Below are 26,001 nucleotides of genomic sequence, written 5' to 3' on the forward strand. Positions count from 1 at the left end.
ACACTGCATCGTAGAGAATATCAAAGGGGTTTTGTGATTTCCAGCTTCATGGGATTGAAGAACGATATTTCCAGAATTTTGCTTCAGGTTCACCACTTGCTACCTTATGTCTACTGAAGTGGCAGTATTTTCCTCCTTCATCTTCAAACATACAAATGGGAAAAGAGATATTCTCACGTGCCAAATGAGGAACTTTGCTTGAAGGAAAACATTTAACAGATAGGGTAAACAATCAGAAACTTTCTCCTCAGGGTGGAAATGTGAAAGTTTTGAGGGCATAGCTTTCAGGTGTGAGGGGCAAAAGTTTAAAGGTGAAGCAGGTTTTCTTTTACACAGAGTGTGGTGGGTATCTGAAATGCTTTGCCATGGGTGATAGTTGAGGCAGATGCGATAGTGGCATATAGGAGCCATTTTGATCAGTACATGGAAATGCAGGGAATGGAGGGATATGGAACACCTACAGACAGATGGAATTACTTTATCCTGGCATTATTTGCAGCACAGAACATTTGGGCCGAAGCACATTTGTGCTGTACTTTATGTTCCAGCAAGTGATAATATATTCTTAAAAAACATTGTTTTAATTACAATATTGGCTTTTTCTTTGGGCTGCTGACCAAGTCTTTCAAAAGTTAGTCAAGATTAGCAAGAAGATTCTTGAACTATATTAGTATCTATATTATTAAGTACATGTTCTATGAACCATCTCTACAGATTAATGAGGAAAGGACTGGGTTGGAGGGAGGCGAGTAGGTGGATGAAGAGAAAATAACATTTTTGAGGCCTCAGTATTCCGAGGATCCAAAAAAACATGTTAGCATTTATTTTCTGATTCCATATAGGACAGTCTTAATGCCTTTGTTAGGTTGTACACATTAAGCACCTGTCTGCTTTCATTTTGTCTACCTTTCTGATAGGTTATGTAATGTGCATTTGCAAATTAATTTGAAAATTAGGGTAGCACAGTGGCGTAGCGATAGAGTTGCTGCCTTACAGCACCAGGGTTCAATCCTGACCAAGTGTGTTGGCTGTATGGAGTTTGCATGTTCTCCCCGTGACCATATGGGTTTTCTCTGGGTGCTCTGGTTTCCTCTAACATTCCAAAGATGTGCAGCATTATAGGTTAATTGGCTTCTGTAAATTGTTCCTTATGTTTAGGATAGAATAGTGTATGGGTGATCATTGGTCGGCATGGACTCGGTGTGCTGAAGGGCCTGTTTCCATACGGTATCTCCAAACTAAACTAAGCAGCAAGCCAAATAAAGATTGGTGGTTCCAAGAGCTGCTTTGATTTAGCGATGTTTGACAGGAAACTTTCAATGCTGGACTTAATGATTTTCCCAGTGACGGAATGGATATAGTAAAGAGAAACGTTCGTGGAAGGTTGTTTTAAGTAACAGGAATTGGTCCAGGGTTCTGCTTCCAGCTTCACTCAAAACTCAAGAGTGTGTGCTGCCAGAGATTACACAGGGGGTCAGGCACAGGTTTAACTTCTAGGTCACTTTGCTTTGAGTTGCGGAAGGCTCATCTTCTTGTAGTTTATAACAGCACTACAGACCCTACGTTATCTTGTGATTTTCTATTTTTCTTGGACATGGAGGCCAAGAGGGATGATTGGAGAAAGGCTCTGGGTACCCGGAGATTGTGAAAGTTAAGAATTTATCTGGGACAGCATCAACCTCTTCACACTGCACCCCCACCACTCACTAATAAATACAAGAGAATGAAGGAGCTAACTTGAGTATGCCATGGTATTAATCAGTACCTCATTTAAGAATACCTTTGCGTAAGTCTTTCAAGCAGCAACCTCCATCTGTCGAGATAAATTGGATCATTCTTTTCAGTTACAACCTTCTTATTATTTCCTCCCATTCTACGACTTTGATTAGCACTTCACTGCTTAAGTGTAATAAGATGGAGACACAAGTCTTGGAGACACACTAAAGCATTTAATATGCAATGAATTACTTTAAAAATGGAACAGGAATTCTTTGAACAAAAGGAATGCTGAATATGCATGCAAAATCCCATCAGAAAGGATCATAACCAATTCATTGGGTGTTGTTGACTTAGATCAATAGGGAGCTACATTCGATGGATACCCGAGCTCCTGACTGGACTGAAAGGAGGTCAGGTCAAACATTCTTGAATGGTGTTACATCTGGGTCTCGAGCTACAGCACATGAAGAAACTCTTCAATGTGTGCTCAAGGCTCAGACTCACAAGGGGTATTGGCAAGATCATAATAGAGTTTACCTACCTAAAACTATACTCTCCACATAACTGTGAAGGAAGGAACTGCAGATGCTGGTTTACATCGAAGATAGACACAAAATGCTGGAGTAACTCATCTTGGCTGGCAGCATCTCTGGAGAGAAAGAATGGGTGACGTTTCAGGTCGAGACCCTTCTTGAGAGATACTGCCTGTAGTGCTGGATTACTCTGCCATTTTGTGTCTCTCCACATTACTGCTTTGCCTGACCTGTCCATTCAGGACCATCCTGCTCAGTGGCACGGTGTGAACAGAATCCCACCCATGCCCACAGTGGAAAGACCAATCCCCTCCAACTACATCTCAAACTGATACAAGTACTTTCTTGCACTTTCTGGTGACAGATCAGAATCCAGAATTTTTAAATGCTATTACTCAGCTATAGATGACTGATCGCCAGGTATCACACTCAACAGAATCTCTGATTTGAACCAGCAGTGATAAGTACACAATAGATTGATGGCTGCACATTCTACTCCCCCAATTCTGTTCTATTGAAGTCTAAAGTTTCAACTGGGTTGCATTATATATATAATAGCTGTTTAGTACAAGTTTCAAAGGATATGTTTACATTATCCTAAATATCTGATTGTATGATTAAATGACTATTGAGTTTTAAGTTGAAATCTAAACATAGCACAAAAAGTAAGGAAATTTGTGTTTGGTAGATTATTTCTTTGTTGTAACAATGCTTCTTGGCAATAAATCTTATACCGTTGGAAAGCCTGTTTATTTCCCTTTTAAATGGTGCCACATTTGTAAGGAACATGCATTTGTGGGATGAGCAGCAGAGCTGAGTATATGGGTTGCGCCCATGAAAAATTTGCCAAATCTCTGCCAATGCCAAACAGCTTATTCTGCCATTGACTCTTGTTCGGTGTTGTTTGGTGGATTGGATGATTGAAGTCTGAAGAAACAAGACATATTGGCAATTTAACAATTTATTCATTTAATAAACAGGAGCCACAGTAGCGTGTGGAAGAACCATACACAGCCATAACAGCCTGGCACCTCCTCCACATGCTGGTCACCAGCCAGGTCACACACTGTTGTGGGATGGCATCCCATTCTTGTCAGCACCTGGGGGTACCAGAAGCTCAAAACAAGAGTCAATAGCAACAGCAGAATAAGCTGTTTGGCATTGGCAGAGAAGATTTGGCAAATTTTTCATGGGCGCAACCCATATACTCAGCTCAGTTTTGCAAATGGAATAGAACACCGACTCTCAAATTGCTGATCTCTTGATGGAGAGACAGCCATTGATCGGACAGTTGAAGTAAATTGGTCCTTGGGCATTTCCCGCAAACATTTTTGAAATAATGCCTCACAGTCTCAGATGATTACCCTCCACCAACCATCGCCATTTTCCTTTGTGTGAAGTTCAACTCCAATCAGTGAAGGCTATATCCCTGATCGCGCCTGCCTTCACTGGCATTCCAACAGGCCTCACCCCATTAACTGTGCAGGAACGAACTGCAGATGCTGGTTTATACTAAAGCGAGACACAAAATGCTGGAGCAACTCAGTGGATCAGGCATCTCTGGCAAAAAGGAATGTGATGTTTCAGGTCAAACTCTTCTTCAAACTGAAAGATAGAGAAGGCCAAAACAAAACAGGGGCGGCAACAGATGACCTAAGGAAGGGTGGAGTCACTCGATTAACTGCTGCTTTAATTTCAGTGGCAGGTAGCAATTCTCATTTTAAAATATATTTTTCTTCCTTTTTTCTCTTTTCTATTTGTTTACTTTCCCTTTCACATGATACTGAAGTTATCCACTAAGATATCCTTTTTTTTAGTCCTTTGCCTGCCTATTTTTCTTCATTCACAAGTTAAGGATGGTCGGTCTCATTATTCACCAATGTCCCAGACATCTTCTGGCCCTCTAAGCTGTTAACTTCCTTCAATTGCGTAAACAAAGGATTTAAAAACAAAATGCATGTTGGGCCTAATAGGCCCAACTCAAGAAACATTTGGCATTGTAATATTGAAAATATTTTCACTGAATTTACATAAAGCAAACTGCAATTTTCCAAGCAGTCTGAGCTATACAGCACAGGAACAATCCCTTCGGCCCAACTGGCCCACACTAACCAATTTGCTTAACCAAGCAAATGCAACTTGACTGTGCCTGGCCCATATCCCTTCAACCCTTTCCTAAACATGTACATATCGAAATGTCTGTTAAATTCTACTGCCTCTGTTGTTTTCCTCTGGCAGGTCATTACATATATGTATTAAAAAAATGCCACTCAGATTTAAATCTTTACCCATCTCATCTTAATGCCTATGCCCTAGTGTTTTAGACTCTCTCGCCTGGAGAAAAAAACTTTGGCTATTCACCTTACCCACGGCCAGAGCTTTTAATTAAGTTTAGTTTGGAGAGACAGTATGGAAACAGGTCTTTCGGCCCACTGAGTCCGTGGCGACCAGCGATGCCGGTTACACTAGCACACACTACACGAGGGACAATTTGCAATTTTTACCTAAGCCAGTTAATCTACAAACCTGCACATCTTTGGAGTGTGGGAGGAAACCAGAGCAACCATGGTAAACCAACATGGTCACAGGGAGAATGTTTCAAATTCTGTACAGACAGCGCCTGTAGTCAGTTTAAAACCCGGGCCTCTGGTGCTGTGAGGCAGCACCTCTACCGTTGCACCACTGTGCAGACAAAAAGATGCTGGTACGCACCTTTAATTAACATACAAGCCATGTGGCCAGAAAACAAAATAATGATGTTTAACTTTTCAAAGCGGTGCCGGTATGCCGTACCATCACAAAAAAGCACTGCCTATGCTTCTTATGTTATAACCTCTACAAAGACACCCACTAGCCTCTTGGCCCAGCCTATCCGGCCTTGCTTTATAATTGAAATCTTCCAGACCCAGCACCATCCTTGTAAATCTCCTCTGCACCCTTTCCAGTTTCATGGCATTATTCCTGCAGCAAGGCAACCAGAACTGCACTCCAAACGTGGTCTTGCCAATGTTATACAATAGCTTGATCAATGGAGGCAAACGTGCCAAATGGCTTCTTTACCCTGTCTTCGTAAGTAGCGACTAACTGTGAACTGTATACCTGCACCCCTTCATCTTATTATTCTACAACACTGCCCAGGCCCCTGCCAATTATTGTGTATGTTCTGCCCTAGTTGTCTTAACAAAATGCAGCACCGCACATTTATCTGAAATAAACTGCAGCTGCCATTCCTCGGCCCACACGCATCAAGTCTATTTGCCGAACTAGAGCGATCTAAGCTTTTCAACCAAGCAGTAGTGCATTGCTGAAGGGAAAGGAAAGCCCTTTGAGTAAACACCTTTCAGCATTAGTAGAAGGGGTAAGGAATTTCTTTTAACATTGCTATTTTATTTGCTTGTTAGTTAAATGGAGAAATTTCCTGCCTCGTTTTACTTGTAAGTTCAACTGTTCATACAGGATGTTCTAAATAAGTTAAATTTCTGATGGATCTCAACTTGAAACGTCACCTATTCCTTTTCTCCAGAGATGCTGCGTGACCTGCTAAGTTACTCCAGCTTTTTGTGTCTGTCTTAAGTTAAAATTATACCACCCTAAATACCACCAAGACCAAGGAGCTGATCATCAACTTCCGTAGGACACACAACGGGGAATACGCCCCGATCTTTATCAATGGGGACAGTGTGGAGAGTGTGTCCAGCTTCACGTTTCTGGGCACTCACATTTCGGAGGACCTAACATGGTCCAATAACACTGCTGCGCTGGTCAAGAAGGCACAGCAACGACTGTTCTACCTAAGAACACTGAAAATGTCTGGTCCACCCCAACAGCTGCTGACGACCTTCTACCGCTGCACCATAGAGAGCATCCTAACACATGGCATCCCTGTGTGGTATCTCAGCTGCACGGAGGCAGAGAGGAAAGCTCTTCAGCGGGTAGTCCATAGAGCTCAGATGACCATCGGAACACAGCTACCAACCTTGGAGGGCATCTACAACACACGATGCCTCAGAAAAGCCACCAGCATCCACAAAGACTCCTCACACCCCTGCAACAGTATGTTCGAACTTCTACCATCGGGCCGACGATACAAGGCCTTCTACGCCCGCACCTCCAGACTCAGGAACAGCTTCATCCCCAGGGCCATAGCTGCTATGAACCGGTCCTGCTGAGCCGGATGGTCACATCGTACAGTGAACCGGCACAGATCTACTTGCACATTATTCTGTTTTAAAACTGTTTTAATTTGTTTCATTGGCTTGTTTAAATTAATACTGACTAGCTAATTCATTTATTGCATCGTATGGGAGGCGCATTCCCAATCTTGTTGTACCCCTGTACAGTGACAATAAAGATATATTGTATTGTATTGTATTGTCGTTTGTTTTTTAACTAAATTGAAACAATCAGCTCAACATGAACATGTGAAGTCGCCCTGACTATATTAGGTTATGTCGTATCTACAGTATAAAGCAGGAAATGACAGTTTATTCCTCAAAATGCCAACAAGCATTATGGATGCACTGTAATGGTGAGGATGGGGGGGGGGATCGGAAAAAACACTGTCCTGAGTATATCAGGCTATCTCATACCCATTGTATAAAGCCAAAGGACAGAATCTTCCTCTCAACACCAACAATCATTACAGTTGTACAGTTACAGTGAGGATCAGGAGCTCCAGAAATCACAGACAAATCCCAACATCCAGATTTGAAAAGGTTTGCATTCTTCCAAATAAATCCTCCAATAATGAGATAGTTCAGGAAAGGTTGATTGCATACACTTCCCATATACCAAAAACAAGACAATTCTTAAAACGTAAGGCGTAAAAAATAAGTTGTGTTAAATGTGCAGTTACTGGACATCAACTCGGCTGTATTTCTACGCATGCGTTGCAAAGACAGATCATTAACATTGGACGTTCCAGAAAACCTGGGATGAAATACTATTCCTCCCTCCAAAGAGTATCTCAACAATGTGGTGCAAATGCATATCAAGAAAACATCCAAAAGACCACACATTTCCATTGATCATAGGCTTGTAGTATGTTAAACTTTTTTTGCAGTAATCAGGAATGCACTGGCAGCCAGTTGACATACTTCATTCAGATTAAAATAGAATATATGTAAACTGAAGTTAAAGTCCCTGAAGAACTGAAATCTTAATCACACAGGGCATCAGTCAGCATGATGTTTCCAATGTTACTTTCTTTTCTTTGATTTACATCTTTAAACATCCACCTTAAATCTCTGAGCACACCATTTCCTCGAAGGGAAAATCCTCAGATTTTCATTCTGTCACCGCTCAATGTGCATCATCCTGTTGAGATGAATACTCAGAGCATGGAAACGATTACCGTCCGACAAGTAATGGCATGGATTCTATTTAGCAGATATATCACCGGGTTATTTAAAGTTACTAGAAAAAATATTCAATGGGAAACTACAGGGAATTTGCTGCATCGAAATACACAGAGATGATCCTTGGCTTATTAGGTTTATTTAACTCTGGATACTCAAAGAGCATCCCTGCCGACTTGGTGACATTCCCACTCTCTGTAAGCCATGAATAACAGTAATATATATATATATATATATATATATATATACATATATAAACAAATAATAATTTTACACCGGGATGTGTAATTTTACACACAAGGCCATCTCGGGGCATTGTATCTGTGAACAGAAAGCCCTCTGGCTTTACTGTGTCTGCACATAATAAGTTTACAATCGCCTTTCCACAATATACTACACTGCGTGGCAAGCCAGAAGACAATACTTGTTTAATCAAGTCTGTCAAATGTACCAATAGCTCACTGATAGGATTCAATGCCAACAGACATGGCTTTGTTTTGCACTGAGATTATGTTCCACTTACCATGAAGATTTCCTTGTACCTACTACAATAGAGTTTGCATTAATGTGAAGAAATCCTTTCGTTAAGACCTTGTGTTTTGACAGTGGAAGAACAGTGACAATATTCAGCCGGATCTGACATACCAGGCACTTCCAAATCTGTGCTGTCACCATAGATTTTATATATTTCATGCTGATACAGTTAGATCAAATTCCTCTTCTTCTTCCTCCACGCAAGTGGAATATTGATACACATATCAATTAATAAGAAATCTCAGTCATCTTTACCATACACTTATTCACTCTGTACCTTGAAGCTCACACTGTGACTACTGCACACTAAAATCACAGTGTAAAGAAAATCTTGGATAATGAAGAGCTGATCCAGTTATTGAAATTTGGTAAATATTCTCACAACTTTGGGAGCAGATATTATGATCAAGCTGGCAACTGGGAATGGAGCAATAGATCACCCGAACCTTCAGATTGTCAGCTGGTTACAGTCGAGTAGAACATTGCAACTCTATAAAAATTGCTGCGTCTTTGATGCACACATAAATGACCGTCTTGTTGTATTGTAAGGATGACATCCCGTGATCATCAACGAATCAAGTTATTTTCTAAAACTGGTCAAAATAAAGTTACAATAGCCCATTAATCCATGGATGCACTTGACAAACAGAGTAAAAGCTAAAGGAGGGCATGTTCTCTCGTTGCCAAGCAGTCACTTATCCAACAAACTTCATAAAAGCATTGCTATCAATCATATTGCATGAACTCCAGTCAGGATACTTTTAATGTGAACTAGACAGGCGTGGACCCGTTGAGTCCAAACCTCTCCTGCAGGTAGTTGAAATGCATTTAATACACCTGATCACGTGGCCGGAAGCAAGCTGCAGTTCGCTACGTGTCGCTGCCGTTTGCACCATCGCAAAGTCGAAATATCGTAAATCGAAACATCGTAAGTCAGGGAGCATCTGTATTAGTTCAACGGGCCCCAACTGTGCAGGTGCAGACCTGTTGGGTTCCCATTGTGACTTCGAACACAGAGGTATTACTGTGCAGGTGTGGCTGACAGGCACGGCAAGTGGAAAAGGGATTTATTAAAGTTTAAAAAGTGATTTTTATAAGTGAATAACTTTTAAAAAGTGAATAACTTTTAAAATATAACAACCATTTGAACCGCAGGCCAATGGTGAGTAAGGTGGGCCTAAAATTGTTGCGCTATCGTGTTCGTTTTGGCTGTATTTTGGGTACATACAAACAATGAAATACATATACAAAATGAGAGTTTTAGTAATATGTAGACTAGTAAATCTAACACAAAGTAAGCAGGAACTCATTGGACTTAACTACTGAAACAATAAGGGATATGGTTTGCATTAACTCAATGCTTTTTCTCTGCATTTCATCTGACTGATGATCAATGGCATTGAAAAGTCATAATCAATTTGTTAATCGTCCCACTACTACTGGCATTGTAACAGAAGCTGGGGGCGCAGAAATGACTTCATCATGAAAATTCAGTCCTGACCTTGACGTGCTTTGCACCTGCAATCATGCCAAGGGGAGCAGCAGAAAACCCTTCACGTCTATATCATGCCCAACCTTCAACTTACCTGCTAAGCAGAAAATGAATGACAATGCAAAAAAATGACTGAACAGGAACCACATTCTCAGCTCTGGACCAAATTGGATGGCATTAATCTTCAAAGGGTTGTTCTATTGCTGGTCCGGTTGTTAGTTCACAGGTCTACCTGCAAAAAATGACAAGAGAGAATAAAAGTGAATACAGGCATTATCATAGGCCATTTTACCAGTTGCTGACTTATCTTGCACTAAATAATACACCTTTATCTTGTGTCAGTTCACTGTGGATGGCTTGATTGTAATCATATATAGTCTTTTTGTTGACTGGATAGCACGTAACAAAAACCTTTTCACTGTACCTACGTGACAGTTACTTACGTACCCACCTACCTGTTACATGTGACAATAAGAAACTAAATTAAAATGTTCTTACAGAATCAGAGCTATAATGATAAAAGAGTATTTATTACATCAGATCATAATATATCCCTTAGAGTTAGCTTTCTATTTCAAACACGACCGCTCATCTCAGCCACACACCCAACCTAAGCTACTATTTATCACTACCTATCACTATGGGTGGGACCGTGGCGCAGCTGGTCAGCACAATAGCACAGCTGGTAGAGCTACTGCCTCACATAACCAGATACTCAAGTTCTGTCTGTTTGTATGGAGCTTGCACCTGTGAACACATGTGCTTCCTCCAGGTGCTCCGGTTTCCTCCCACATTCTAAAGATGTGCAAGTTAGTAAGTCAGTTGGCCTCTGCAAAAATAAAATGCCCCTAATGTGTAAGGAGTGGAGAGAAAGTGGTATAACATAGAACCAGTGAGGATGGGTGGTAATGGTCAGAAGGACTTGGTGAATCGAAAGGCCTGTTTCCATGCTGTATCTCAAAACTAAGCTAAACTATAGTACATAAACTATCATTACATAACCATCCTCATAGTGCATCAATACATCCAGCAAAACCCATTAACACCTTGTATTAACTCCCCCACTGAAGCCCATAACCTTCCATTCTCCTGCTTAAGACCTTCGCACAGCACATCATCAACATACTCATAGAAACTCATTTCAGGAGCACATGGAGTATTCCATCATAGCCCACTCCCGCAGAGCACTGACACTCCCAGCCATGACCATTCCCCCAAGAAAGTTTACCCCCTCAGTCTCCACATTCTCTCTTTGCAGTCGTTGCCTCTGAGGTATTAACTTTTCCATGGCGAAACCTAACTATATTTAATAACCCCCAACATCAGAATACCCAAACATTTCACAATACTTGGGCTATACGTGCCAAAAAAAACGATCATTTGCTATACAGTAATTATTGAAGCACATATTTTGCATAGAAAATAAAGCAGGCCAAAGGCAAGGCCTGAAGAAGGGTCACGACCCATAAAATCATCTATTCTTTTTCTCCAGAGATACTGCCTGACCCGCTAAGTAACTCCAGCATTTTGTGTCTATCTTCTTTGTAATCACATTATTTGATAATGGGCAATAATAAATTCCTATCAAACCCCAGCCATTTCACTGCGGATGTTCACTGATGTCATTAATTCTCTGCTATAAATAACAACGTATTCAGATGAATGGACTCAGCCTTTGTGTAGTTTAATCTTTTGCAGAATTTCAAGCTACAGGTGGGAAAGTGGCTACCTGTCACTACAATAATGGGATAATATAACACAAGTATACAGCAGCTGGAGGAGGCCACTAGCCCCCTCAAGCCTGTCCTACCATTTAATGTAATCATGGCTGATTAACACCAGGCTTCAGCTCCCCTTCTGTGCCAATTCCCCAATCTTTCAAAAATGTATCTACCTCCTCTTTAAAGATCTCCAGTGTCCTTGCCTCCAAAACCCTCAGAGATGGAAAAATGTACTGTGTATGGGTTTTGGAGGAAAGGTGGGAGGGGTGGGGTGGGGGGGGGGGAGGACAGGTTTGAGCAAATGGAAGCTTGCTTTCAGTCAATAATATCTCAGTGCATATCCACAAATCCTGACATTAATAATTGTTTTCATCTAGGTAAACACTTTTTACAGAACGCCAAGCCAAGTAAGGAAAAGGCTTGGGATTCATACAGGAGTTAAATATCTTGAAAATACTTCCAAAAGAAAGACACAAAGTGCTGGAGTAACTCTGGTTCAGGCAGCATCTCTGGAGAAAAGGAATAGGTGACGTTTCAGGTTGGAAAGACACTGTGGAACTTCTCATGGAATGGACGTAATGCTACATCACACTTCCATACATTATTTTCTAGGCTGAAGAGTTGGTTTAGCAACAATTGTGGCTCAAAACACATAAAAATTCCTGCACAACAGTAAACGTTTTCATTGGTGTTTAATCCATGATAATGTACAAATGGTTGAAGGTCACACCATATCACTCATTTACCGCTGAGCACATCTGCCAAACTGCAGCGACCCACTCTGAGAAGCAGGATATCGCAGACAGATACCGTTGAATTTGTGCTTTCATCGCATATGAGCAGGTGCAAGATGTTGGTGATAGTTACACAAAGTAATGTTGAAAGCTGCTGATAGTGTTGATGCCATTACAATTGCCAAGTGTAAAGTACTGAAAATAATCTATGATTTATGCCAGAGCATCTTTATTTTGTGTTTCCACACAGGCTTTTGTGGGATCAGAAGATTGATTGCATAATTAAAAACATAAGCTTCAGAAATTATCAGCCAAATATGATAGAAATCTATACAGAGCTTATACCCATACAATGTAGAAAGTATTCTCAGCATCAGCAGAGACAACTTTACCTTGGGGCAGACACTAAATGCTGGAGTAACTCAGTGGGTCAGGCAGCATCTCTGGAGAAAAAGGAATAGGTGACATTTCGGGTCAAGACCCTTTTTCAGGTCGAGAATCTATTCCTTTGCTCTCGAGACGTTGCCTGACTATCTTCGGTGCAAACCAGTATCTGCAGTTCCTACCTACATAAATTCTCAGTATGTGCAGGAATATAGACAGAATGAATGAACAAACGAATGAATTAATTAATTAACACTTTATTGTCACAGTGAAATTCTTTCTTGCATACAGGTATGCAAATATTCGCCACATAAAGGACGCTGTCAAAGTTACAATGTATCTGTCAAAGTTACAAGGTCGATCCCCCCCCTTCCCCTCGATCCAGGGCCACCTTTGTTCTGCCCCTCCCCCCCCCGCTGGACCTCTCACGCTGGGTCCTTCTTTGCTCCCAGTGGCGCAACTACCGGCTCCGTTTGACATAGTCTCTGATTGCAGGCTCCGTCGACCCCGTCGGAAATGCTGGAGTAACTCAGCGGGACAAGCAGCATCGCTGGAGAGAAGGAATGGTTGATGTTTCGGGTTAATCAATCTCAGCCTGTCCCGCTGAGTTACTCCATCATTTTGTGTCTATCTCCGGTGTAAACCAGCAATGCAGCCCCTTCCTACACATGTGCAGGAATTTGACTGGGACCTGGTTTAGCAATGTATGGCTGATTAATATAGAGCACGAGTAAACTGTCACAATATTTTTCATCCACAGCTTTAGGGAGTAGATGGAAAGCAATAGACCTCATGACAGACCTACTCGTCAAGGTTTCATTAATAAGCTGGGAAAACCACTCAACTGAGAAACAAAATCAGCCCTGACCGAATTGACACATACCTGGTGTTAATCACCTGCTGTCAACATGCAGTCAATCCACTCCTAAAATCAAAGTCAAGGTCACCTTCATTCTCAGGGTCCTTGCTTCAGGACCCTCGCTGGCTACCTCTGCTCAGACATGCCACATATTACTCTTCGCTGCTACACTGCAGACGTCATAAAAGATCGATGGGTAAAAAGGGGAACATTCTATTTTTCATTAATGCATCTTTTACCGTCACTTAAGGAAGGAGCAGTTGAACAAAGCTCACAGCTTGCAAAAGTTCAGACATTCAGAAGAGGGTGCTCAAACCTTTAAAGACATCTGTGCCAAAAAAAATCTATTTTTGAAGAACAGTCATGGCCAGGTTGTTAAAAAATTCAAAAGCAAGAATAATAGAGTTTTGATTAGTAGGGTATTCAAAGATTTCAAGCTAAGGCATTTGGCGAGGCACACATCAGCCATCAAAATGAAACAGTGTGACACCATATTCTGCACTCTAGTATTTTTCTCTTTGCACTAGCTTTTGTACTTGCGTGTGGGTTGATTGCATTCATGTATAGTATGATTTGACCAGATACCATGCAACTTTTTCACCGTATCTCTTTACATGTGGCAATAATAGACCAATACCAATTTAAGAATTGCCACTGAACAAGACATTCCCCAGGAATGTAAGTCCTTCATAAATCAAGGGATATCTGCATGGAATTGCTGAAATTGCAATATAAATATATTCTGGAGAAACATTCACACACAGATCCACCACTGATTTTCCATCAGCCTTGGTTCGAGAGACTTTCTGGATTAACCGTTTTGCCGGATCAACGGAGGTCATTGCCTCCGACAGGAATCTAAAGGTATCAGAACAGTTTGCCCAGGAGCCGAGATACTGGCCTGCAAAGTCAGCCTCAGAATTTGGCTATGGGGATGGATCTGCTGGCTCCGGCCGAGCCGGAGTTCCAGAGCCCCGGCCACAGGGGGCAAGTTTGACTCGCCGTTCGGCCATGGAAATCCCAATGAGGTCTAAGTCAGCCGCCTCACCTGGCCTAGGCACCACATTTGGTGCTTAGGTCTCAGGTCCTTTGGAGCGCAGGGGGCACTCCTAAGGACCTTCTACAACACGGTGGTTGCATCGGCCATTTTCTATGGAGTGGTCTGCTGGAGTAGCAGCATCTCAGCGGCGGAAGAGAAGAGACGCGACAAGCTGGTCAGGAAGGCCAGCTCTGTCCTGGGTTCCCCCTCGACTCAGTGCAGGTGGTGGGAGAGAGGAGGATGATGACAAACCTAACATCGCTGCTGGACAATGACTCCCACCCCATGCAGGACACTGCCACTGCACTGAGTAGCTCGTGCGTGAAGGAGAGATATAGGAGGTCCTTCCTTCCCGCTGCTGTGAGACTGCACAACCAGCACTGCTCCCAGCAGACGAGTCAACAATAACAGCTACGAACACACAGAAAACTGATGACAATTTATGTATCTTTTATTTATAATGAATGATCTCTTGCTCTCTTGCTATCCACTTTGCTGCTGTATCACTGTAAACTTCCCCGGTGTGGGACGAATAAAGGAATATATTATTATTATTATTATTTTCAAGCAAACTTCCAGAGGGGGATTTCAATTTTGTCTGAATTAAAGGAGGTGCCGCAAGTAACCAGAAAAAAATTAATTAAAAAATCGGTGGTAGACCTGTACGATATCGCATTAAAATCTGCAGGGCTATTTCTTTCCAGCTCTTGCTGTATACCTAATTACAGCTCAATTTAAATGGCCATTCATTTATACACACACCACTGATAACTCAGCACAATACCAATCTTAACTCTCAATCAATAATTCCCGTCTATTTGTAATTGGGGAGGATCTGGGTCATTCGAATGCGAAAAGATTCATCTGGCGATTAACCTCGAGCTCAGCAACATGTTGATCTGGTTAATCTGACAACTGTTAATTAAATACTGCCTGAGGTGGGAAGACAGGACAGTGACAATCTGATAGGGTTACCACTGGCAATGACTTCCCTTTCTAAAGCAATTAAACATCACCAGTGTCATCAGCACTGGCGGTTTGCTGCATTGCCTGCAGCCAGCACAGTGCTGATCGTCAGAAAGGAAGGTGCGTTACATCCATTCAGAATACGATTCAAGAGTCATGTGTTTTATTGTCATATCTCCCAGATAGAACAACAAAATTCGTACTTGCAGCAGCACAACAGAATGTGTAAACACAGTACACTGTAAACAATATGATAAACGAGAAAAAAAAAGTTCAGTGTGTCTATATACATATATATACACACACACATACGAACACAAAAACAAACAATAATAGTACAATAACAACAATAATAGTCTATGGAGTTCAAAGCTGATTCAAAGCAGAATGTGCAGATTAAATTACTTATACATTCACGGAAAATGTATTAATAAGACTGAAGATTATAGCCAGATCCTTGGTATTTTTGAAAAGACAACGATGAAAGACGACGTGAAGTAACACAATGGGATAACATCTTATTAGAATATTTTCCTTTGAAACTATTTATTCTGTTTCTTTGTCAGCAGTGTCATATTTGATATGTTGGTTGTTTTTATTAGCACAGCAGAGTACCAAGTCGTGAATGCACACCAAAGCCACCCCTCTACAAATTCCTGACCAATTCCTCTCAACATCACACGCTCTCTCTCCAGCTCCAACTTCTACCATTCCCATTGACGTTTCTGTCAGCTCCATAGAGCTAAAGCAACAAATTAGATGTCAAATTCAAGGCAGGCTGACTGACCTGAAGTCCCCATGCATTTGTGACCTTTGCCCATCCACCCATGAGAAGGAACTCAGCTAAAAAACCCAAATCTGTCTGGACCCAAACAGAAGATGTTTACAGCCTCTGTGTGTACAAAACCTAATCACTGTGAAACAAAGAGTGCAGTCACAGGTGTAAAATAACATGTTTTTGGTTTGTAATTGTATTAAGATCAATTTGCGATGACTAAGGCATTGAGTGTTGGGCTGATGGTACCCCTGGATGAATTTGAACATCAACAAACTATGGATGAAGTCTGAAATAACATAGTGCTGGAAATATTCAGCAATTCAGGCAGAATCTTTGGAAAGAGAGACAGTTAAAATTTCATGCTCCTAGACCCCATTTCACTCCAATCCACACTCCATGAATTGTTAATTCTGCCCACATTGTGGAAAAACCTATTCCTTGTTTTATGCCTCCCTTGATAATTTATGGGGAGAAAGGTAAAAATTTGCATGCGGAATCAAGTACTTAAACAATCCCAGATTACCCGGCAATGTCAGTGGTTCAGAACTGCTCTTCATTACGTTTCCCCATTATGCCCCTGTGTTTATTAAACTTTGGTGCATGTGTGATTCCATCAGCATGAGTCACTCACTGGCACCAAGCCCCACCAAACATTCATAGATCCTTACAGCACTGAAACTGGTTCCTCGATCCATCACATGCAACCAACAAATAGTGAAAGGACTGGATACAGTGGATGTGGAGAGGATGTTTCCACTAGTGGGAGAGCCTCGGACCAGAGACGGACATAGCTTCAGAATAAAAGGATGTACATTTAGAGGGTGGTGAATCTGTGGAATTCTGCCACAGAAGGCTGGGGAGGCCAAGTCATATTTTTAAGGCAGAGATTGACAGATTCTTGATTAGTATGGGTGTCAGGGGTCATGGGGAGATGGCAGGAGAATGGGTTTTAGAGGGTAATATTGTAAATTGTCCCTAGTGTGTAGGATAGTGTTAGTATAAGGGGTGTTGCTGGGTGGCACAAACACGGTGGGCCAAAGGGCCTGTTTTCATGCTGTGTCTTTCAAGTCTATACATCCAAAACTATTTTCAAAAGATATGTACACAAGGTATACTGGCAGCTGGGATCTGTACTTGGAACTGGTACATTTAGTTCCCAGCTCTTGGGCGGCATCCTCCCAGTTATATTTCACTCACCCACACTTATTTGCAACAGTCATTTGGTCCGCCTTCATTCTGTGAAATAATCGAGTTCCTTTTTTAAAATGATGGTAATTATGGATCCGAAATGAAGGATCTCTGATTTCAATGCCTTGTTAATGAACACTTAAATAATGAATATGCCTTCATATGTTTGAAGTCATGTGCGTCATGGTCAAGGGATTTATGCCATGCTGCTCTTTGGCTAATGTAAAATGTTAATTTCCAAAGCTAATCTCTTTTTCAGTCTGATGCAATTGGTTTCTGATGGTTCTGAAAGGGCAAGTGAATAAAAGATTTATAGCAGCAGCAATATCTTCAAGGCAGTGTTACAAACTAAGGTCTAATCACAACTGTCTGTGAGGAAAAGGATTTCTCTGTGGGAAATATTAGACATACGATACGATACAATACAATACGATACGATACGATACAATAATGTCAGATCAAGTCTACATTTTTTTCTTGCATCTCAGCAGCTCCACGTGATAAGAAACGAGGATACATATATTCACCATAATATTACAATCACAAATGACGACACATTCAAGACCCTTCAACGTACATTTGATCTGGGATTAAGTTGTATGTTTAGTTTCAGGATTGACTGGTGCACAAAAGAGTGCTTAAGTCTAACCTTATTAAATCTTGGTACCCTGTACCTCTGATTTGATGGTAACAATTCGTATTCACTGTTCAGGACATGGTCGGGGTCAGAGACAATGTTGTTATATCATCATATCATATCATATATATACAGCCGGAAACAGGCCTTTTCGGCCCTCCAAGTCCGTGCCGCCCAGTGATCCCCGTACATTAACACTATCCTACACCCACTAGGGACAATTTTTACATTTTCCCAGCCAATTAACCTACATACCTGTACGTCTTTGGAGTTGTTGGCCAACCTTAGCATGTTATTGTGGTAGGCTGATTCATAGAGTTTCTCAAGGGGTTGACCGACGATCTTTGAGCAGATTTTTATTTGGTGGAGCAGTTTTGACTTTAAAGTGGTGGACAAACACTTGTACCATGTAGTATTACAATACTGAAGAACACTCATAATCACAGAAGTAAGGAACTAAAGAAGAATTTGTCTACTCGCCCCAAAGGACCTAAGGCGGCGGAGAACTCAGGCTATTATCCATTTCTGAGCTCCCTTGTTGAAATTTGATATGACAACTGCCAGTTATGGTTAAGGCACCAAACTCCTTAAACTCTTCAGTGTTGGCTTGATCACTGGCCTTCATTCGTAGAATCTAGCAGCTCAACATAAAGCCATTCGGCCCATTGTAATTCTGCCAGTTTTCAAAAGAGTCACCCATTTTATTTCACTGTTTTGGTCTTTTCCCACAACAGTACTGGTGCTACCAAGCCACTCTCGGTGATGGACATTGAAGTCCCCCATCCAGACTACATTCAGTGCATTTGTCACCTCCAATTGTTCCTCAGTATGGAGGGGTACTGATTTATCGGGTGAAAGAGGATTGTAGGTGGTCATCTGGAGGTTTCCTTGACATATAGCATGGAAACAGGCCCTTTGGTGCACTGTGTCCACGCTGACCATCCATTACCCGTTCATACTAGTTCTATGTTACTCTACTTTCCCATCCGCTCCTTACACATCAGGGCAAGTGAAAAAGCGGCCAATAAAACTACAAACATGCATGCCTTTGGGATGTGGGAGGAAATCGAGAACACGGAGGAAACCCATGCGGTCACACCGAGAAAGTGCCAGCTCCACACGGACTGCATCCCAGATCAGAATTGAACCCTGGTTCTCAAATGAACCCAAGTCTCTGGTGCTCTAGCACTGTGAGACAGCACCTCGACCAGCTGCATCATTTCATTCTGGTGATAATTTAATATTTAATTATATAATATATTTAATAATATTTAAATATTTAATCTGAGTATTTAACCTGATGCAATATTTAACCTGATGCTTTGCAACTTCATGGGTTCCATTGTCAATGTTTTGGACTTCTGGGGCTGATCCTCCTTGCCTATGCACTGGTGTGACATCAACCACCCTTTATACTCCCTTCACCTATTCACAATCTGCCTTTCTTTACAACATAATCACCCAGCCCGTGCTTTGTTTCTTCAGTGCAGAGATGGCCACATGATGAACATTGAATGCAGTACACTGGATTGAAAACTGAGCCAAATTAGTGCAATTAGCACGTTGATGTTGGGCGTGACTGCCTGGGAGAAGAGGGCTGGTGCTGGTTCACTTCACATGCCAATAGAGTTAGAGGATTTTGCAGAGAAGTGGTTGGTAGCAATTAATGATAAATGGATGGCAAGGTATTTATGTTCATAAGTGATAGGAGCAGAATTAGGCCATTCAGACCATCAAATCTACTCTGCCATTCAATCATGGCTGATTTATCTTTCCCTCTCGACCTCATTCTCCTTCCTGCTCCCCATAACACCTGACCCCCGTACCAATTCCACCCTCAATCTAAAGAAATTCCACCCTCTGAATATAAAAAATCCTCATCTCCTTTCTAAAGGTACATCCTATTATTCTCAGGTGGTGGCCTCTGGTCCCAGACTCTCACACAAGTGGAAACATCCTCTCCACATCCAATCTATTAAGGCTTTTTGTGGAAAGGTATAGTGGGTAAAGGATGCTCATTGTGCATAACGCATAAAGTAACTGCACAATGAATTCTTATCCTGGTTGCAACATTACTGGAGGAGATTAGGAATGGTCATCAGAAACCCCGTGATCACCCAGTGCACTAAATAAGCAAGTCAATAAGCAATCTACAGATGTACCGAATAATGATAAATCCAACTTCCATTTGTTTGAATTGTCCTTTGGCGATAATGATGCTTCCTTGTGCAAAGTTTACAATCTTTTATTCCACAACACAGCCTGTGTGTCACCACATCTGAATTCACACCTGTTGCTTCTGATACTTATCTTTTCAGAAGGCAACTGACCAAGGGAATCAAGCAGTGCGTCATCTAACAAGTGATCTATTGACCAGCATTTGTGGGGAGGGTAATTTTATTGAGATTTAGATTAGCTTAGTTTAGAGATACAGTATGGAAACAGGCCCTTCGGGCCACCGAGTCCGTGACAACCAGCAATCCCCGCACATAATCACGATCCACCACACTAGGGACAATTTACAATTATTTACCAAGCCGTTTAACTTACAAACCTGTACGTCTTTCGAATGTGGGAGGAAACTGGAGCACCCGGAGAAACGCCACGGAGTGAACGTACAAACTCTGTATAGACAACACCCGTAGTCAGGATCGAACCCAGGTATCTGGCGCTGTAAGGCAGCAACTCTACCACTGCACCATCGTGCTGCATCATTAAAGCTTTAAGGTCCTTTCCCCCATTAGATCACTTTATCATTTGTTTCTCCACAGTCGCTGTTTCACAATTGAAGGACAGCCTTGAGCAAAATCATTGCTTGTAGAAAGATGCAGATGACACCATAATTTGACAGCATACTTCAGAATGTAAGGTCAGTGAACAAAATTGAAGATTTCAATGATAAAATGACAGACTTTCTTGAGTTATTGTGCATGATAAATTGATGAGTGTGTGCAATTACTGCTTGACAATGACGTTGGTTGATTGGAACTTTAGCCGATGCAGCTGCGACTGAATTATTCTTTGGATCAAGTGTTTTATTTTTTCCCAATAGAAACAAATAAAATAAGCCTTGTGCAATATCTCATATTCTGCCTTCAAAGGAAAGACTCAACAGGTTAACTATTTCCACTGAATTACGATCTGCAAAAATGGCATGGACGGGCACTGATATTGAACCAAGCTACAACGACATTTTGACGTGAACAAGATATTGAAAAATAACAATGATCCATCAAGATCCAGATACAACCCTCCTTGGCACCTCCAGTGACCACCTGGAATATATCCTCAAATTGGTGGCTAAAGTGGCGCAGCGATAGTTACTGTCTTACAGCGCCAGAAACCCAGGTTTGAATCTGACTGTACAGAGTTTGTATGTTCTCCCCAACACCTGCTTGGGTTTTCTCCAGGAGCTCCTGTTTCCTCCCACACCTCAAAGGCCTACATGATTATAGGTTATTTGATTTGGTATAATTGTAAATTTTCCCTAGTGTGTGTAGGATAGTGTTAGTGTGCAGGGATCGCTGATCGGCACAGACTCGGTGGGCTGAAGGGCCTGTTTCTGCCCTGTATCTCTGAACTAAATGGGCCACACAAACAAGAATGTAACATTGCACACTAATCCACCATTAGATTTCATACAGTTTCACTCTCCACACATTAGATGATCCCGAGTTCATATTTCCACTGCTGCCAAACCATTAGATTAGCCGGGATCTACTTATTATGTCGGCGATTTGTGAATGCCCATTGAACCTCCCAGTAGCACAGGAACTGACTCAGTGTAGAAAAAACCTGCAGAAGGGAAATCATCCTCTCATTAAAACCACCAGGCCAGCCTCACAAACTCACTGGGCTGACAGTCCACGTTTCACTCAAAGCAGTCTGCATTGTTATAGATGGTGTTCTTCAAATAAGACGTTAAACCATTGACTCATCTCTCCTGTCCAGTTCTTCAGACTGATTACAAAGGACACAGGCTGTGCTTTGAGTGACACTGTGAAATATTTCCATAATGTATCTTGCAGTTTAGCCATTGTACCCAAGGTAAAAATGGAGCTCAGGTGCCTCTGAAGAATGTATTTTGGCTTTGCCTGGAGGCGTGACTGTTGAGTCTCTATATTGTCTGAAGATTACTGTTACCCGGGGGGGAAAGAGATTTGCCTCTGTTTACCTTATTGCTCAGATTCAAAGCCTAATTAAATCACAGATGCTCAGAGAGTAACCCCAGTTCACAGGAATGATAAAGGACATGCAAGTCTTTCATAGCAGGAAGGGAATAGTTCACTGTCGATGACCATTGCAACACTAAAGGGTGCACAATGGACACTAGTTCTCTTGGCTACAACAAGCCTACAACACTACAGGCAGCAATCGGGCTGCTGTTAAAATCCCAGTCTAATTGGGAGACCAAAATATAATTACCAGCTCGTTGAAAATGCATCACAAGAAACCAGACCCCTGCTTCAACGGAACCAAGAGATTTACCTTCAGTTTATTCCCTATTTTGTGGCAGTGAGCAGCAATATCCTTTTTGTGGAGCATACACTTTTCAGAAACAGCAACACATTTGATTAATTGTGCGGAGCGCTTGAAGAATTTAAAAGCATCATTTGCTTTCAGAAACATTTCTAGGTTATGCATGCAAGGAAAAAAAGTGTAATATTGAATTTCACTATCATTGTATAACATTTGATAGATTTAGATAAATTGTGACAATATATTATATTATATTATTATTATGTAATATATATTATATATATCTATGACAATATATTATATACACCCATTATATAGATGGTTGCCCGACTCGAACTGTCACCTATCCATATTCTCCAGACCCGCTGAGTTACTCCAGCACATTGTTGTCTTTTTTTGTAAACCAGCATATGCAGTTCCTTATTTCTACAAAATCACGTCCTCCTCAGTTTACGAATGCCTGACAATAACACCCCATTCATAAAACCGAGCAATTGGGAGACTGGCGGGATGGACCTGCTGGCTGCTGAGGGACTGCAGGTATCTTGTGCCATGTGGGATATCTATTCTTGGCCGTCTTTCTGACTTGCGAACTATCTGGGTAACAAACAATTTTCAAGAACGGAATCCTGCATTGGCCTAGAGAGGTCCTGCATATTATACGTATACAAGCACACACACTTAGAAAGTGTTTCCCCACCTACAGGAGACTGCGAATGTAAGAACACAACCCAGAGAATTGAGCCTCAATTACTAACAGCAGGCTACATTGGAAACATCAAGGAATATCAAGGTCAGAAGAAGGGTCTCAACCCGAAACATCACCGATTCCTTCTCTCCAGAGATTCGGCCTGACCCACTGAGTTACTCCAGCATTTTGTGTCTATCTTCAAAGAATATTCCCCATATGCTTTAAATTTTGTCTGTGAGAACGTAAAGTCAATCATGTGCAAGAGAGAATCTGACACTGCATATTCTACATGACCACTGCCAACCCCACAAGAACTAAAATGTCTGGGAGTAACTACTGACCAGAAACCAGCCACTAAATGCTATGATTGCAACAGCAGCTCAGAGGCTGGGTATCCTGCACCAAGCAACTCGTCCCCCAACTCCCCAAAAGATTCATACCTTCAACAAGACACAAGTCTGGAATGCAAAATATGCTCTCCACTTGCTTGAACAGCACTCAAGAAGCTTGAAGCAGCCTGCATGACTTATATTCCATCATACACCATGAATGTTTAATCTTTGTAACTTTGTTTGTGCCATATACGAGGCGACTCTTTGCATACTTTGTGCATGGTATGCAAAACAAAGAAGTTCATTGTGACATGTCGCATGTGATAATAAAGTATTATTCATTTATAGATTCTGTCTTGCGCTGGCCTTCCGAGTATGTACACTCTACTCAGGCAGCGCAGGCTGGGCCATGTCCACCGCATGGAGGATGGCCGTATTCCAAAAGACATCCTCTGTGGAGAGCTGACATCTGGGGGGAGAACCATCGGCCGCCCCCGGCTATGTTACAAGGATGTCTGCAAGAGAGATTTGAAGGCGCTCGACATCGATGTGTTGTCCTGGAAGAGCCTTGCAACTGACCGTACGAGGTGGAGAGGTACCCTGAACCAACATCTCAAAACGGGGGAAGAGAAACTGATGAACGCAGCGGCAGACAAGCGGGCACGCAGAAAGGAGCGCAGCAACTTCAACAGACCAGAAACTGTTGTGATATTGCTGGGACTACTTTGTGTATCCAAGAACTACTTTGTGTGGCTGTGTATATAAGTGATGGGTGTGATTAGGCGGTCACTCTGGATCCAGGCGGCCTTGGAATAAACAGCCTGGAGTACAAGCTGCACCATGATAACATCTTAAACATGTGCACTCGTGGTCCGTCCAGAGTCACAATAAAGGTACAACAGGTACCGGACCACGAAGGACAACATGGTGGCAGCGGCTTGGTGTTTCGCCTAGGGAGAGAATGAAGCATGCCCGAGCAGAAAAGGTTAAAAAGAAGAAAAAAAAGAAGAAGAAAAAAAGCCCTGAAGGGAAACAAAACAAAAGAAAAGTTTCCAGCTCGGTACGGGACGTTTGGAGTGCATCCCGACAGGGCCAGTGTGAGTTGGTACAGTTACCTGCTCAATAATCGGCGCCGAGTTGCCGACGTGACGCTGCAAGCTGCTGGGGGAGGTGCGTGTAGGCCCACGTCGCGCCCCAGCACCTGTGTAGGCCCGAGATTAGAAGCCTGTGACTGCTTCGCGGGGGAGAGACCCGACACACACGGAGATGTGCGGTGACCGGGGAAGACCGACACCCACGGAGGTGTGCGGCGACCGGGAGAGCCCCGGAGGAGACCGACACCCACGGAGGTGTGCGGCAACCGGGAGAGCCCCGGGGGAGGCTGACACCCACGGAGGTGTGCGGCGACCAGGAGACCCGACACCCACGGAATTGTGCGGTGACCGGAAAGACTGGGAGACCCGACACCCATGGAGGTGTGCGGTGACCGGGGAAGACCGACACCCACGGAGGTGTGCGGCGACCGGGGGAGGCTGTCACCCACGGAGGTGTGCGGCGACCGGGAGAGCCCTGGAGGAGACCGACACCCACGGAGGTGTGCGGCAACCGGGAGAGCCCCGGAGGAGACCGACACCTACCGAGGTGTGCGGCGACCGGAGGGGGTCGGCGACCAGAGGGACGCGGAGGTGCGGCGGCCGGTGAGGCCGAGGCACTGCGTACTTACCCAGGCGCGTCGACCGTAGAGTCGGGAGGCCCTGGGCCCGAGGCAGCGGCAGCGCGTTCGAATTTGAGCGGCAGCTGCCGGGAGCACCTGTGGGCGGAGCCGGGGAGCACCTGTGGGCGGGGCCAGCGGCAGCGCGTTCGAAAAGTTGAACGGCAGCTGCCGGGGAGCACTTGTGGGCGGGGCCAGCGCACCGCGATTACAGCAGTGCCAGCCCAGCAGTGGGAGCCCAGCAGTGAGAGCCCAGCAGTGGGAGCTCAGCAGTGCCAACCCAGCAGTGGGAGCCCAGCAGTGCCAGCCCAGCGGTGGGAGCTCAGCAGTGCCAACCCAGCAGTGGGAGCCCAGCAATGCCAGCCCAGCAGTGGGAGCCCAGCAGTGCCAGCCCAGCAGTGAGAGCCCAGCAGTGCCAACCCAGCAGTGAGAGCCCAGCAGTGCCAGCCCAGCCGTGAGAGCCCAGCAATGCCAACCCAGCAGTGGGAGCCCAGAAGTGTGAGCCCAGCAGTGGGAGCCCAGCAGTGCCAACCCAGTAGTGGGAGCCCAGCAGTGCCAGCCCAGCAGTGGGAACTCAGCAGTGGGAGCCCAGCAGTGGGAGCCCAGCAGTGGGAGCCCAGCAGTGCCAGCCCATCAGTGCCAGCCCATCAGTGGGAGCCCAGCAGTGGGAGCCCAGCAGTGGGAGCCCAGCAGTGCCAGCCCAGCAGTGGGAGCCCCGCAGTGCCAGCCCAGCAGTGCCAGCCCAGCAGTGGCAGGCAAATTATGGTGGTGGAGCATCTAGAGCCTACACTACGTTTGATCTACACAGCACGTCTTCTTGAGGGGAAGGTATGGAACAAAATGAATA

At 43.3% G+C, this 26,001-nt stretch overlaps 1 protein-coding gene across 9 annotated transcripts in view; it reads right to left on the reverse strand.

Annotated features, from left to right (window-relative positions):
* LOC144603565 (contactin-1-like) overlaps nt 1-26,001 on the reverse strand; it is a 421,240-nt gene that overhangs the window by 234,300 nt on the left and 160,939 nt on the right. For 8 of the 9 annotated variants that reach the window (XM_078416950.1, XM_078416955.1, XM_078416958.1 and 5 more), the window contains one exon: nt 9,730-9,867. In XM_078416950.1, the coding sequence (XP_078273076.1) occupies nt 9,730-9,784 (55 nt within the window). In that variant the 5' untranslated portion in view covers nt 9,785-9,867. The remainder of the gene's footprint in view (nt 1-9,729; nt 9,868-26,001) is intronic. The other variant, XM_078416956.1, reaches the window with a different exon arrangement.

The sequence above is a fragment of the Rhinoraja longicauda genome, chromosome 20 (genome assembly GCF_053455715.1).
Source record: "Rhinoraja longicauda isolate Sanriku21f chromosome 20, sRhiLon1.1, whole genome shotgun sequence".
Lineage (NCBI taxonomy): Eukaryota > Metazoa > Chordata > Chondrichthyes > Rajiformes > Arhynchobatidae > Rhinoraja > Rhinoraja longicauda.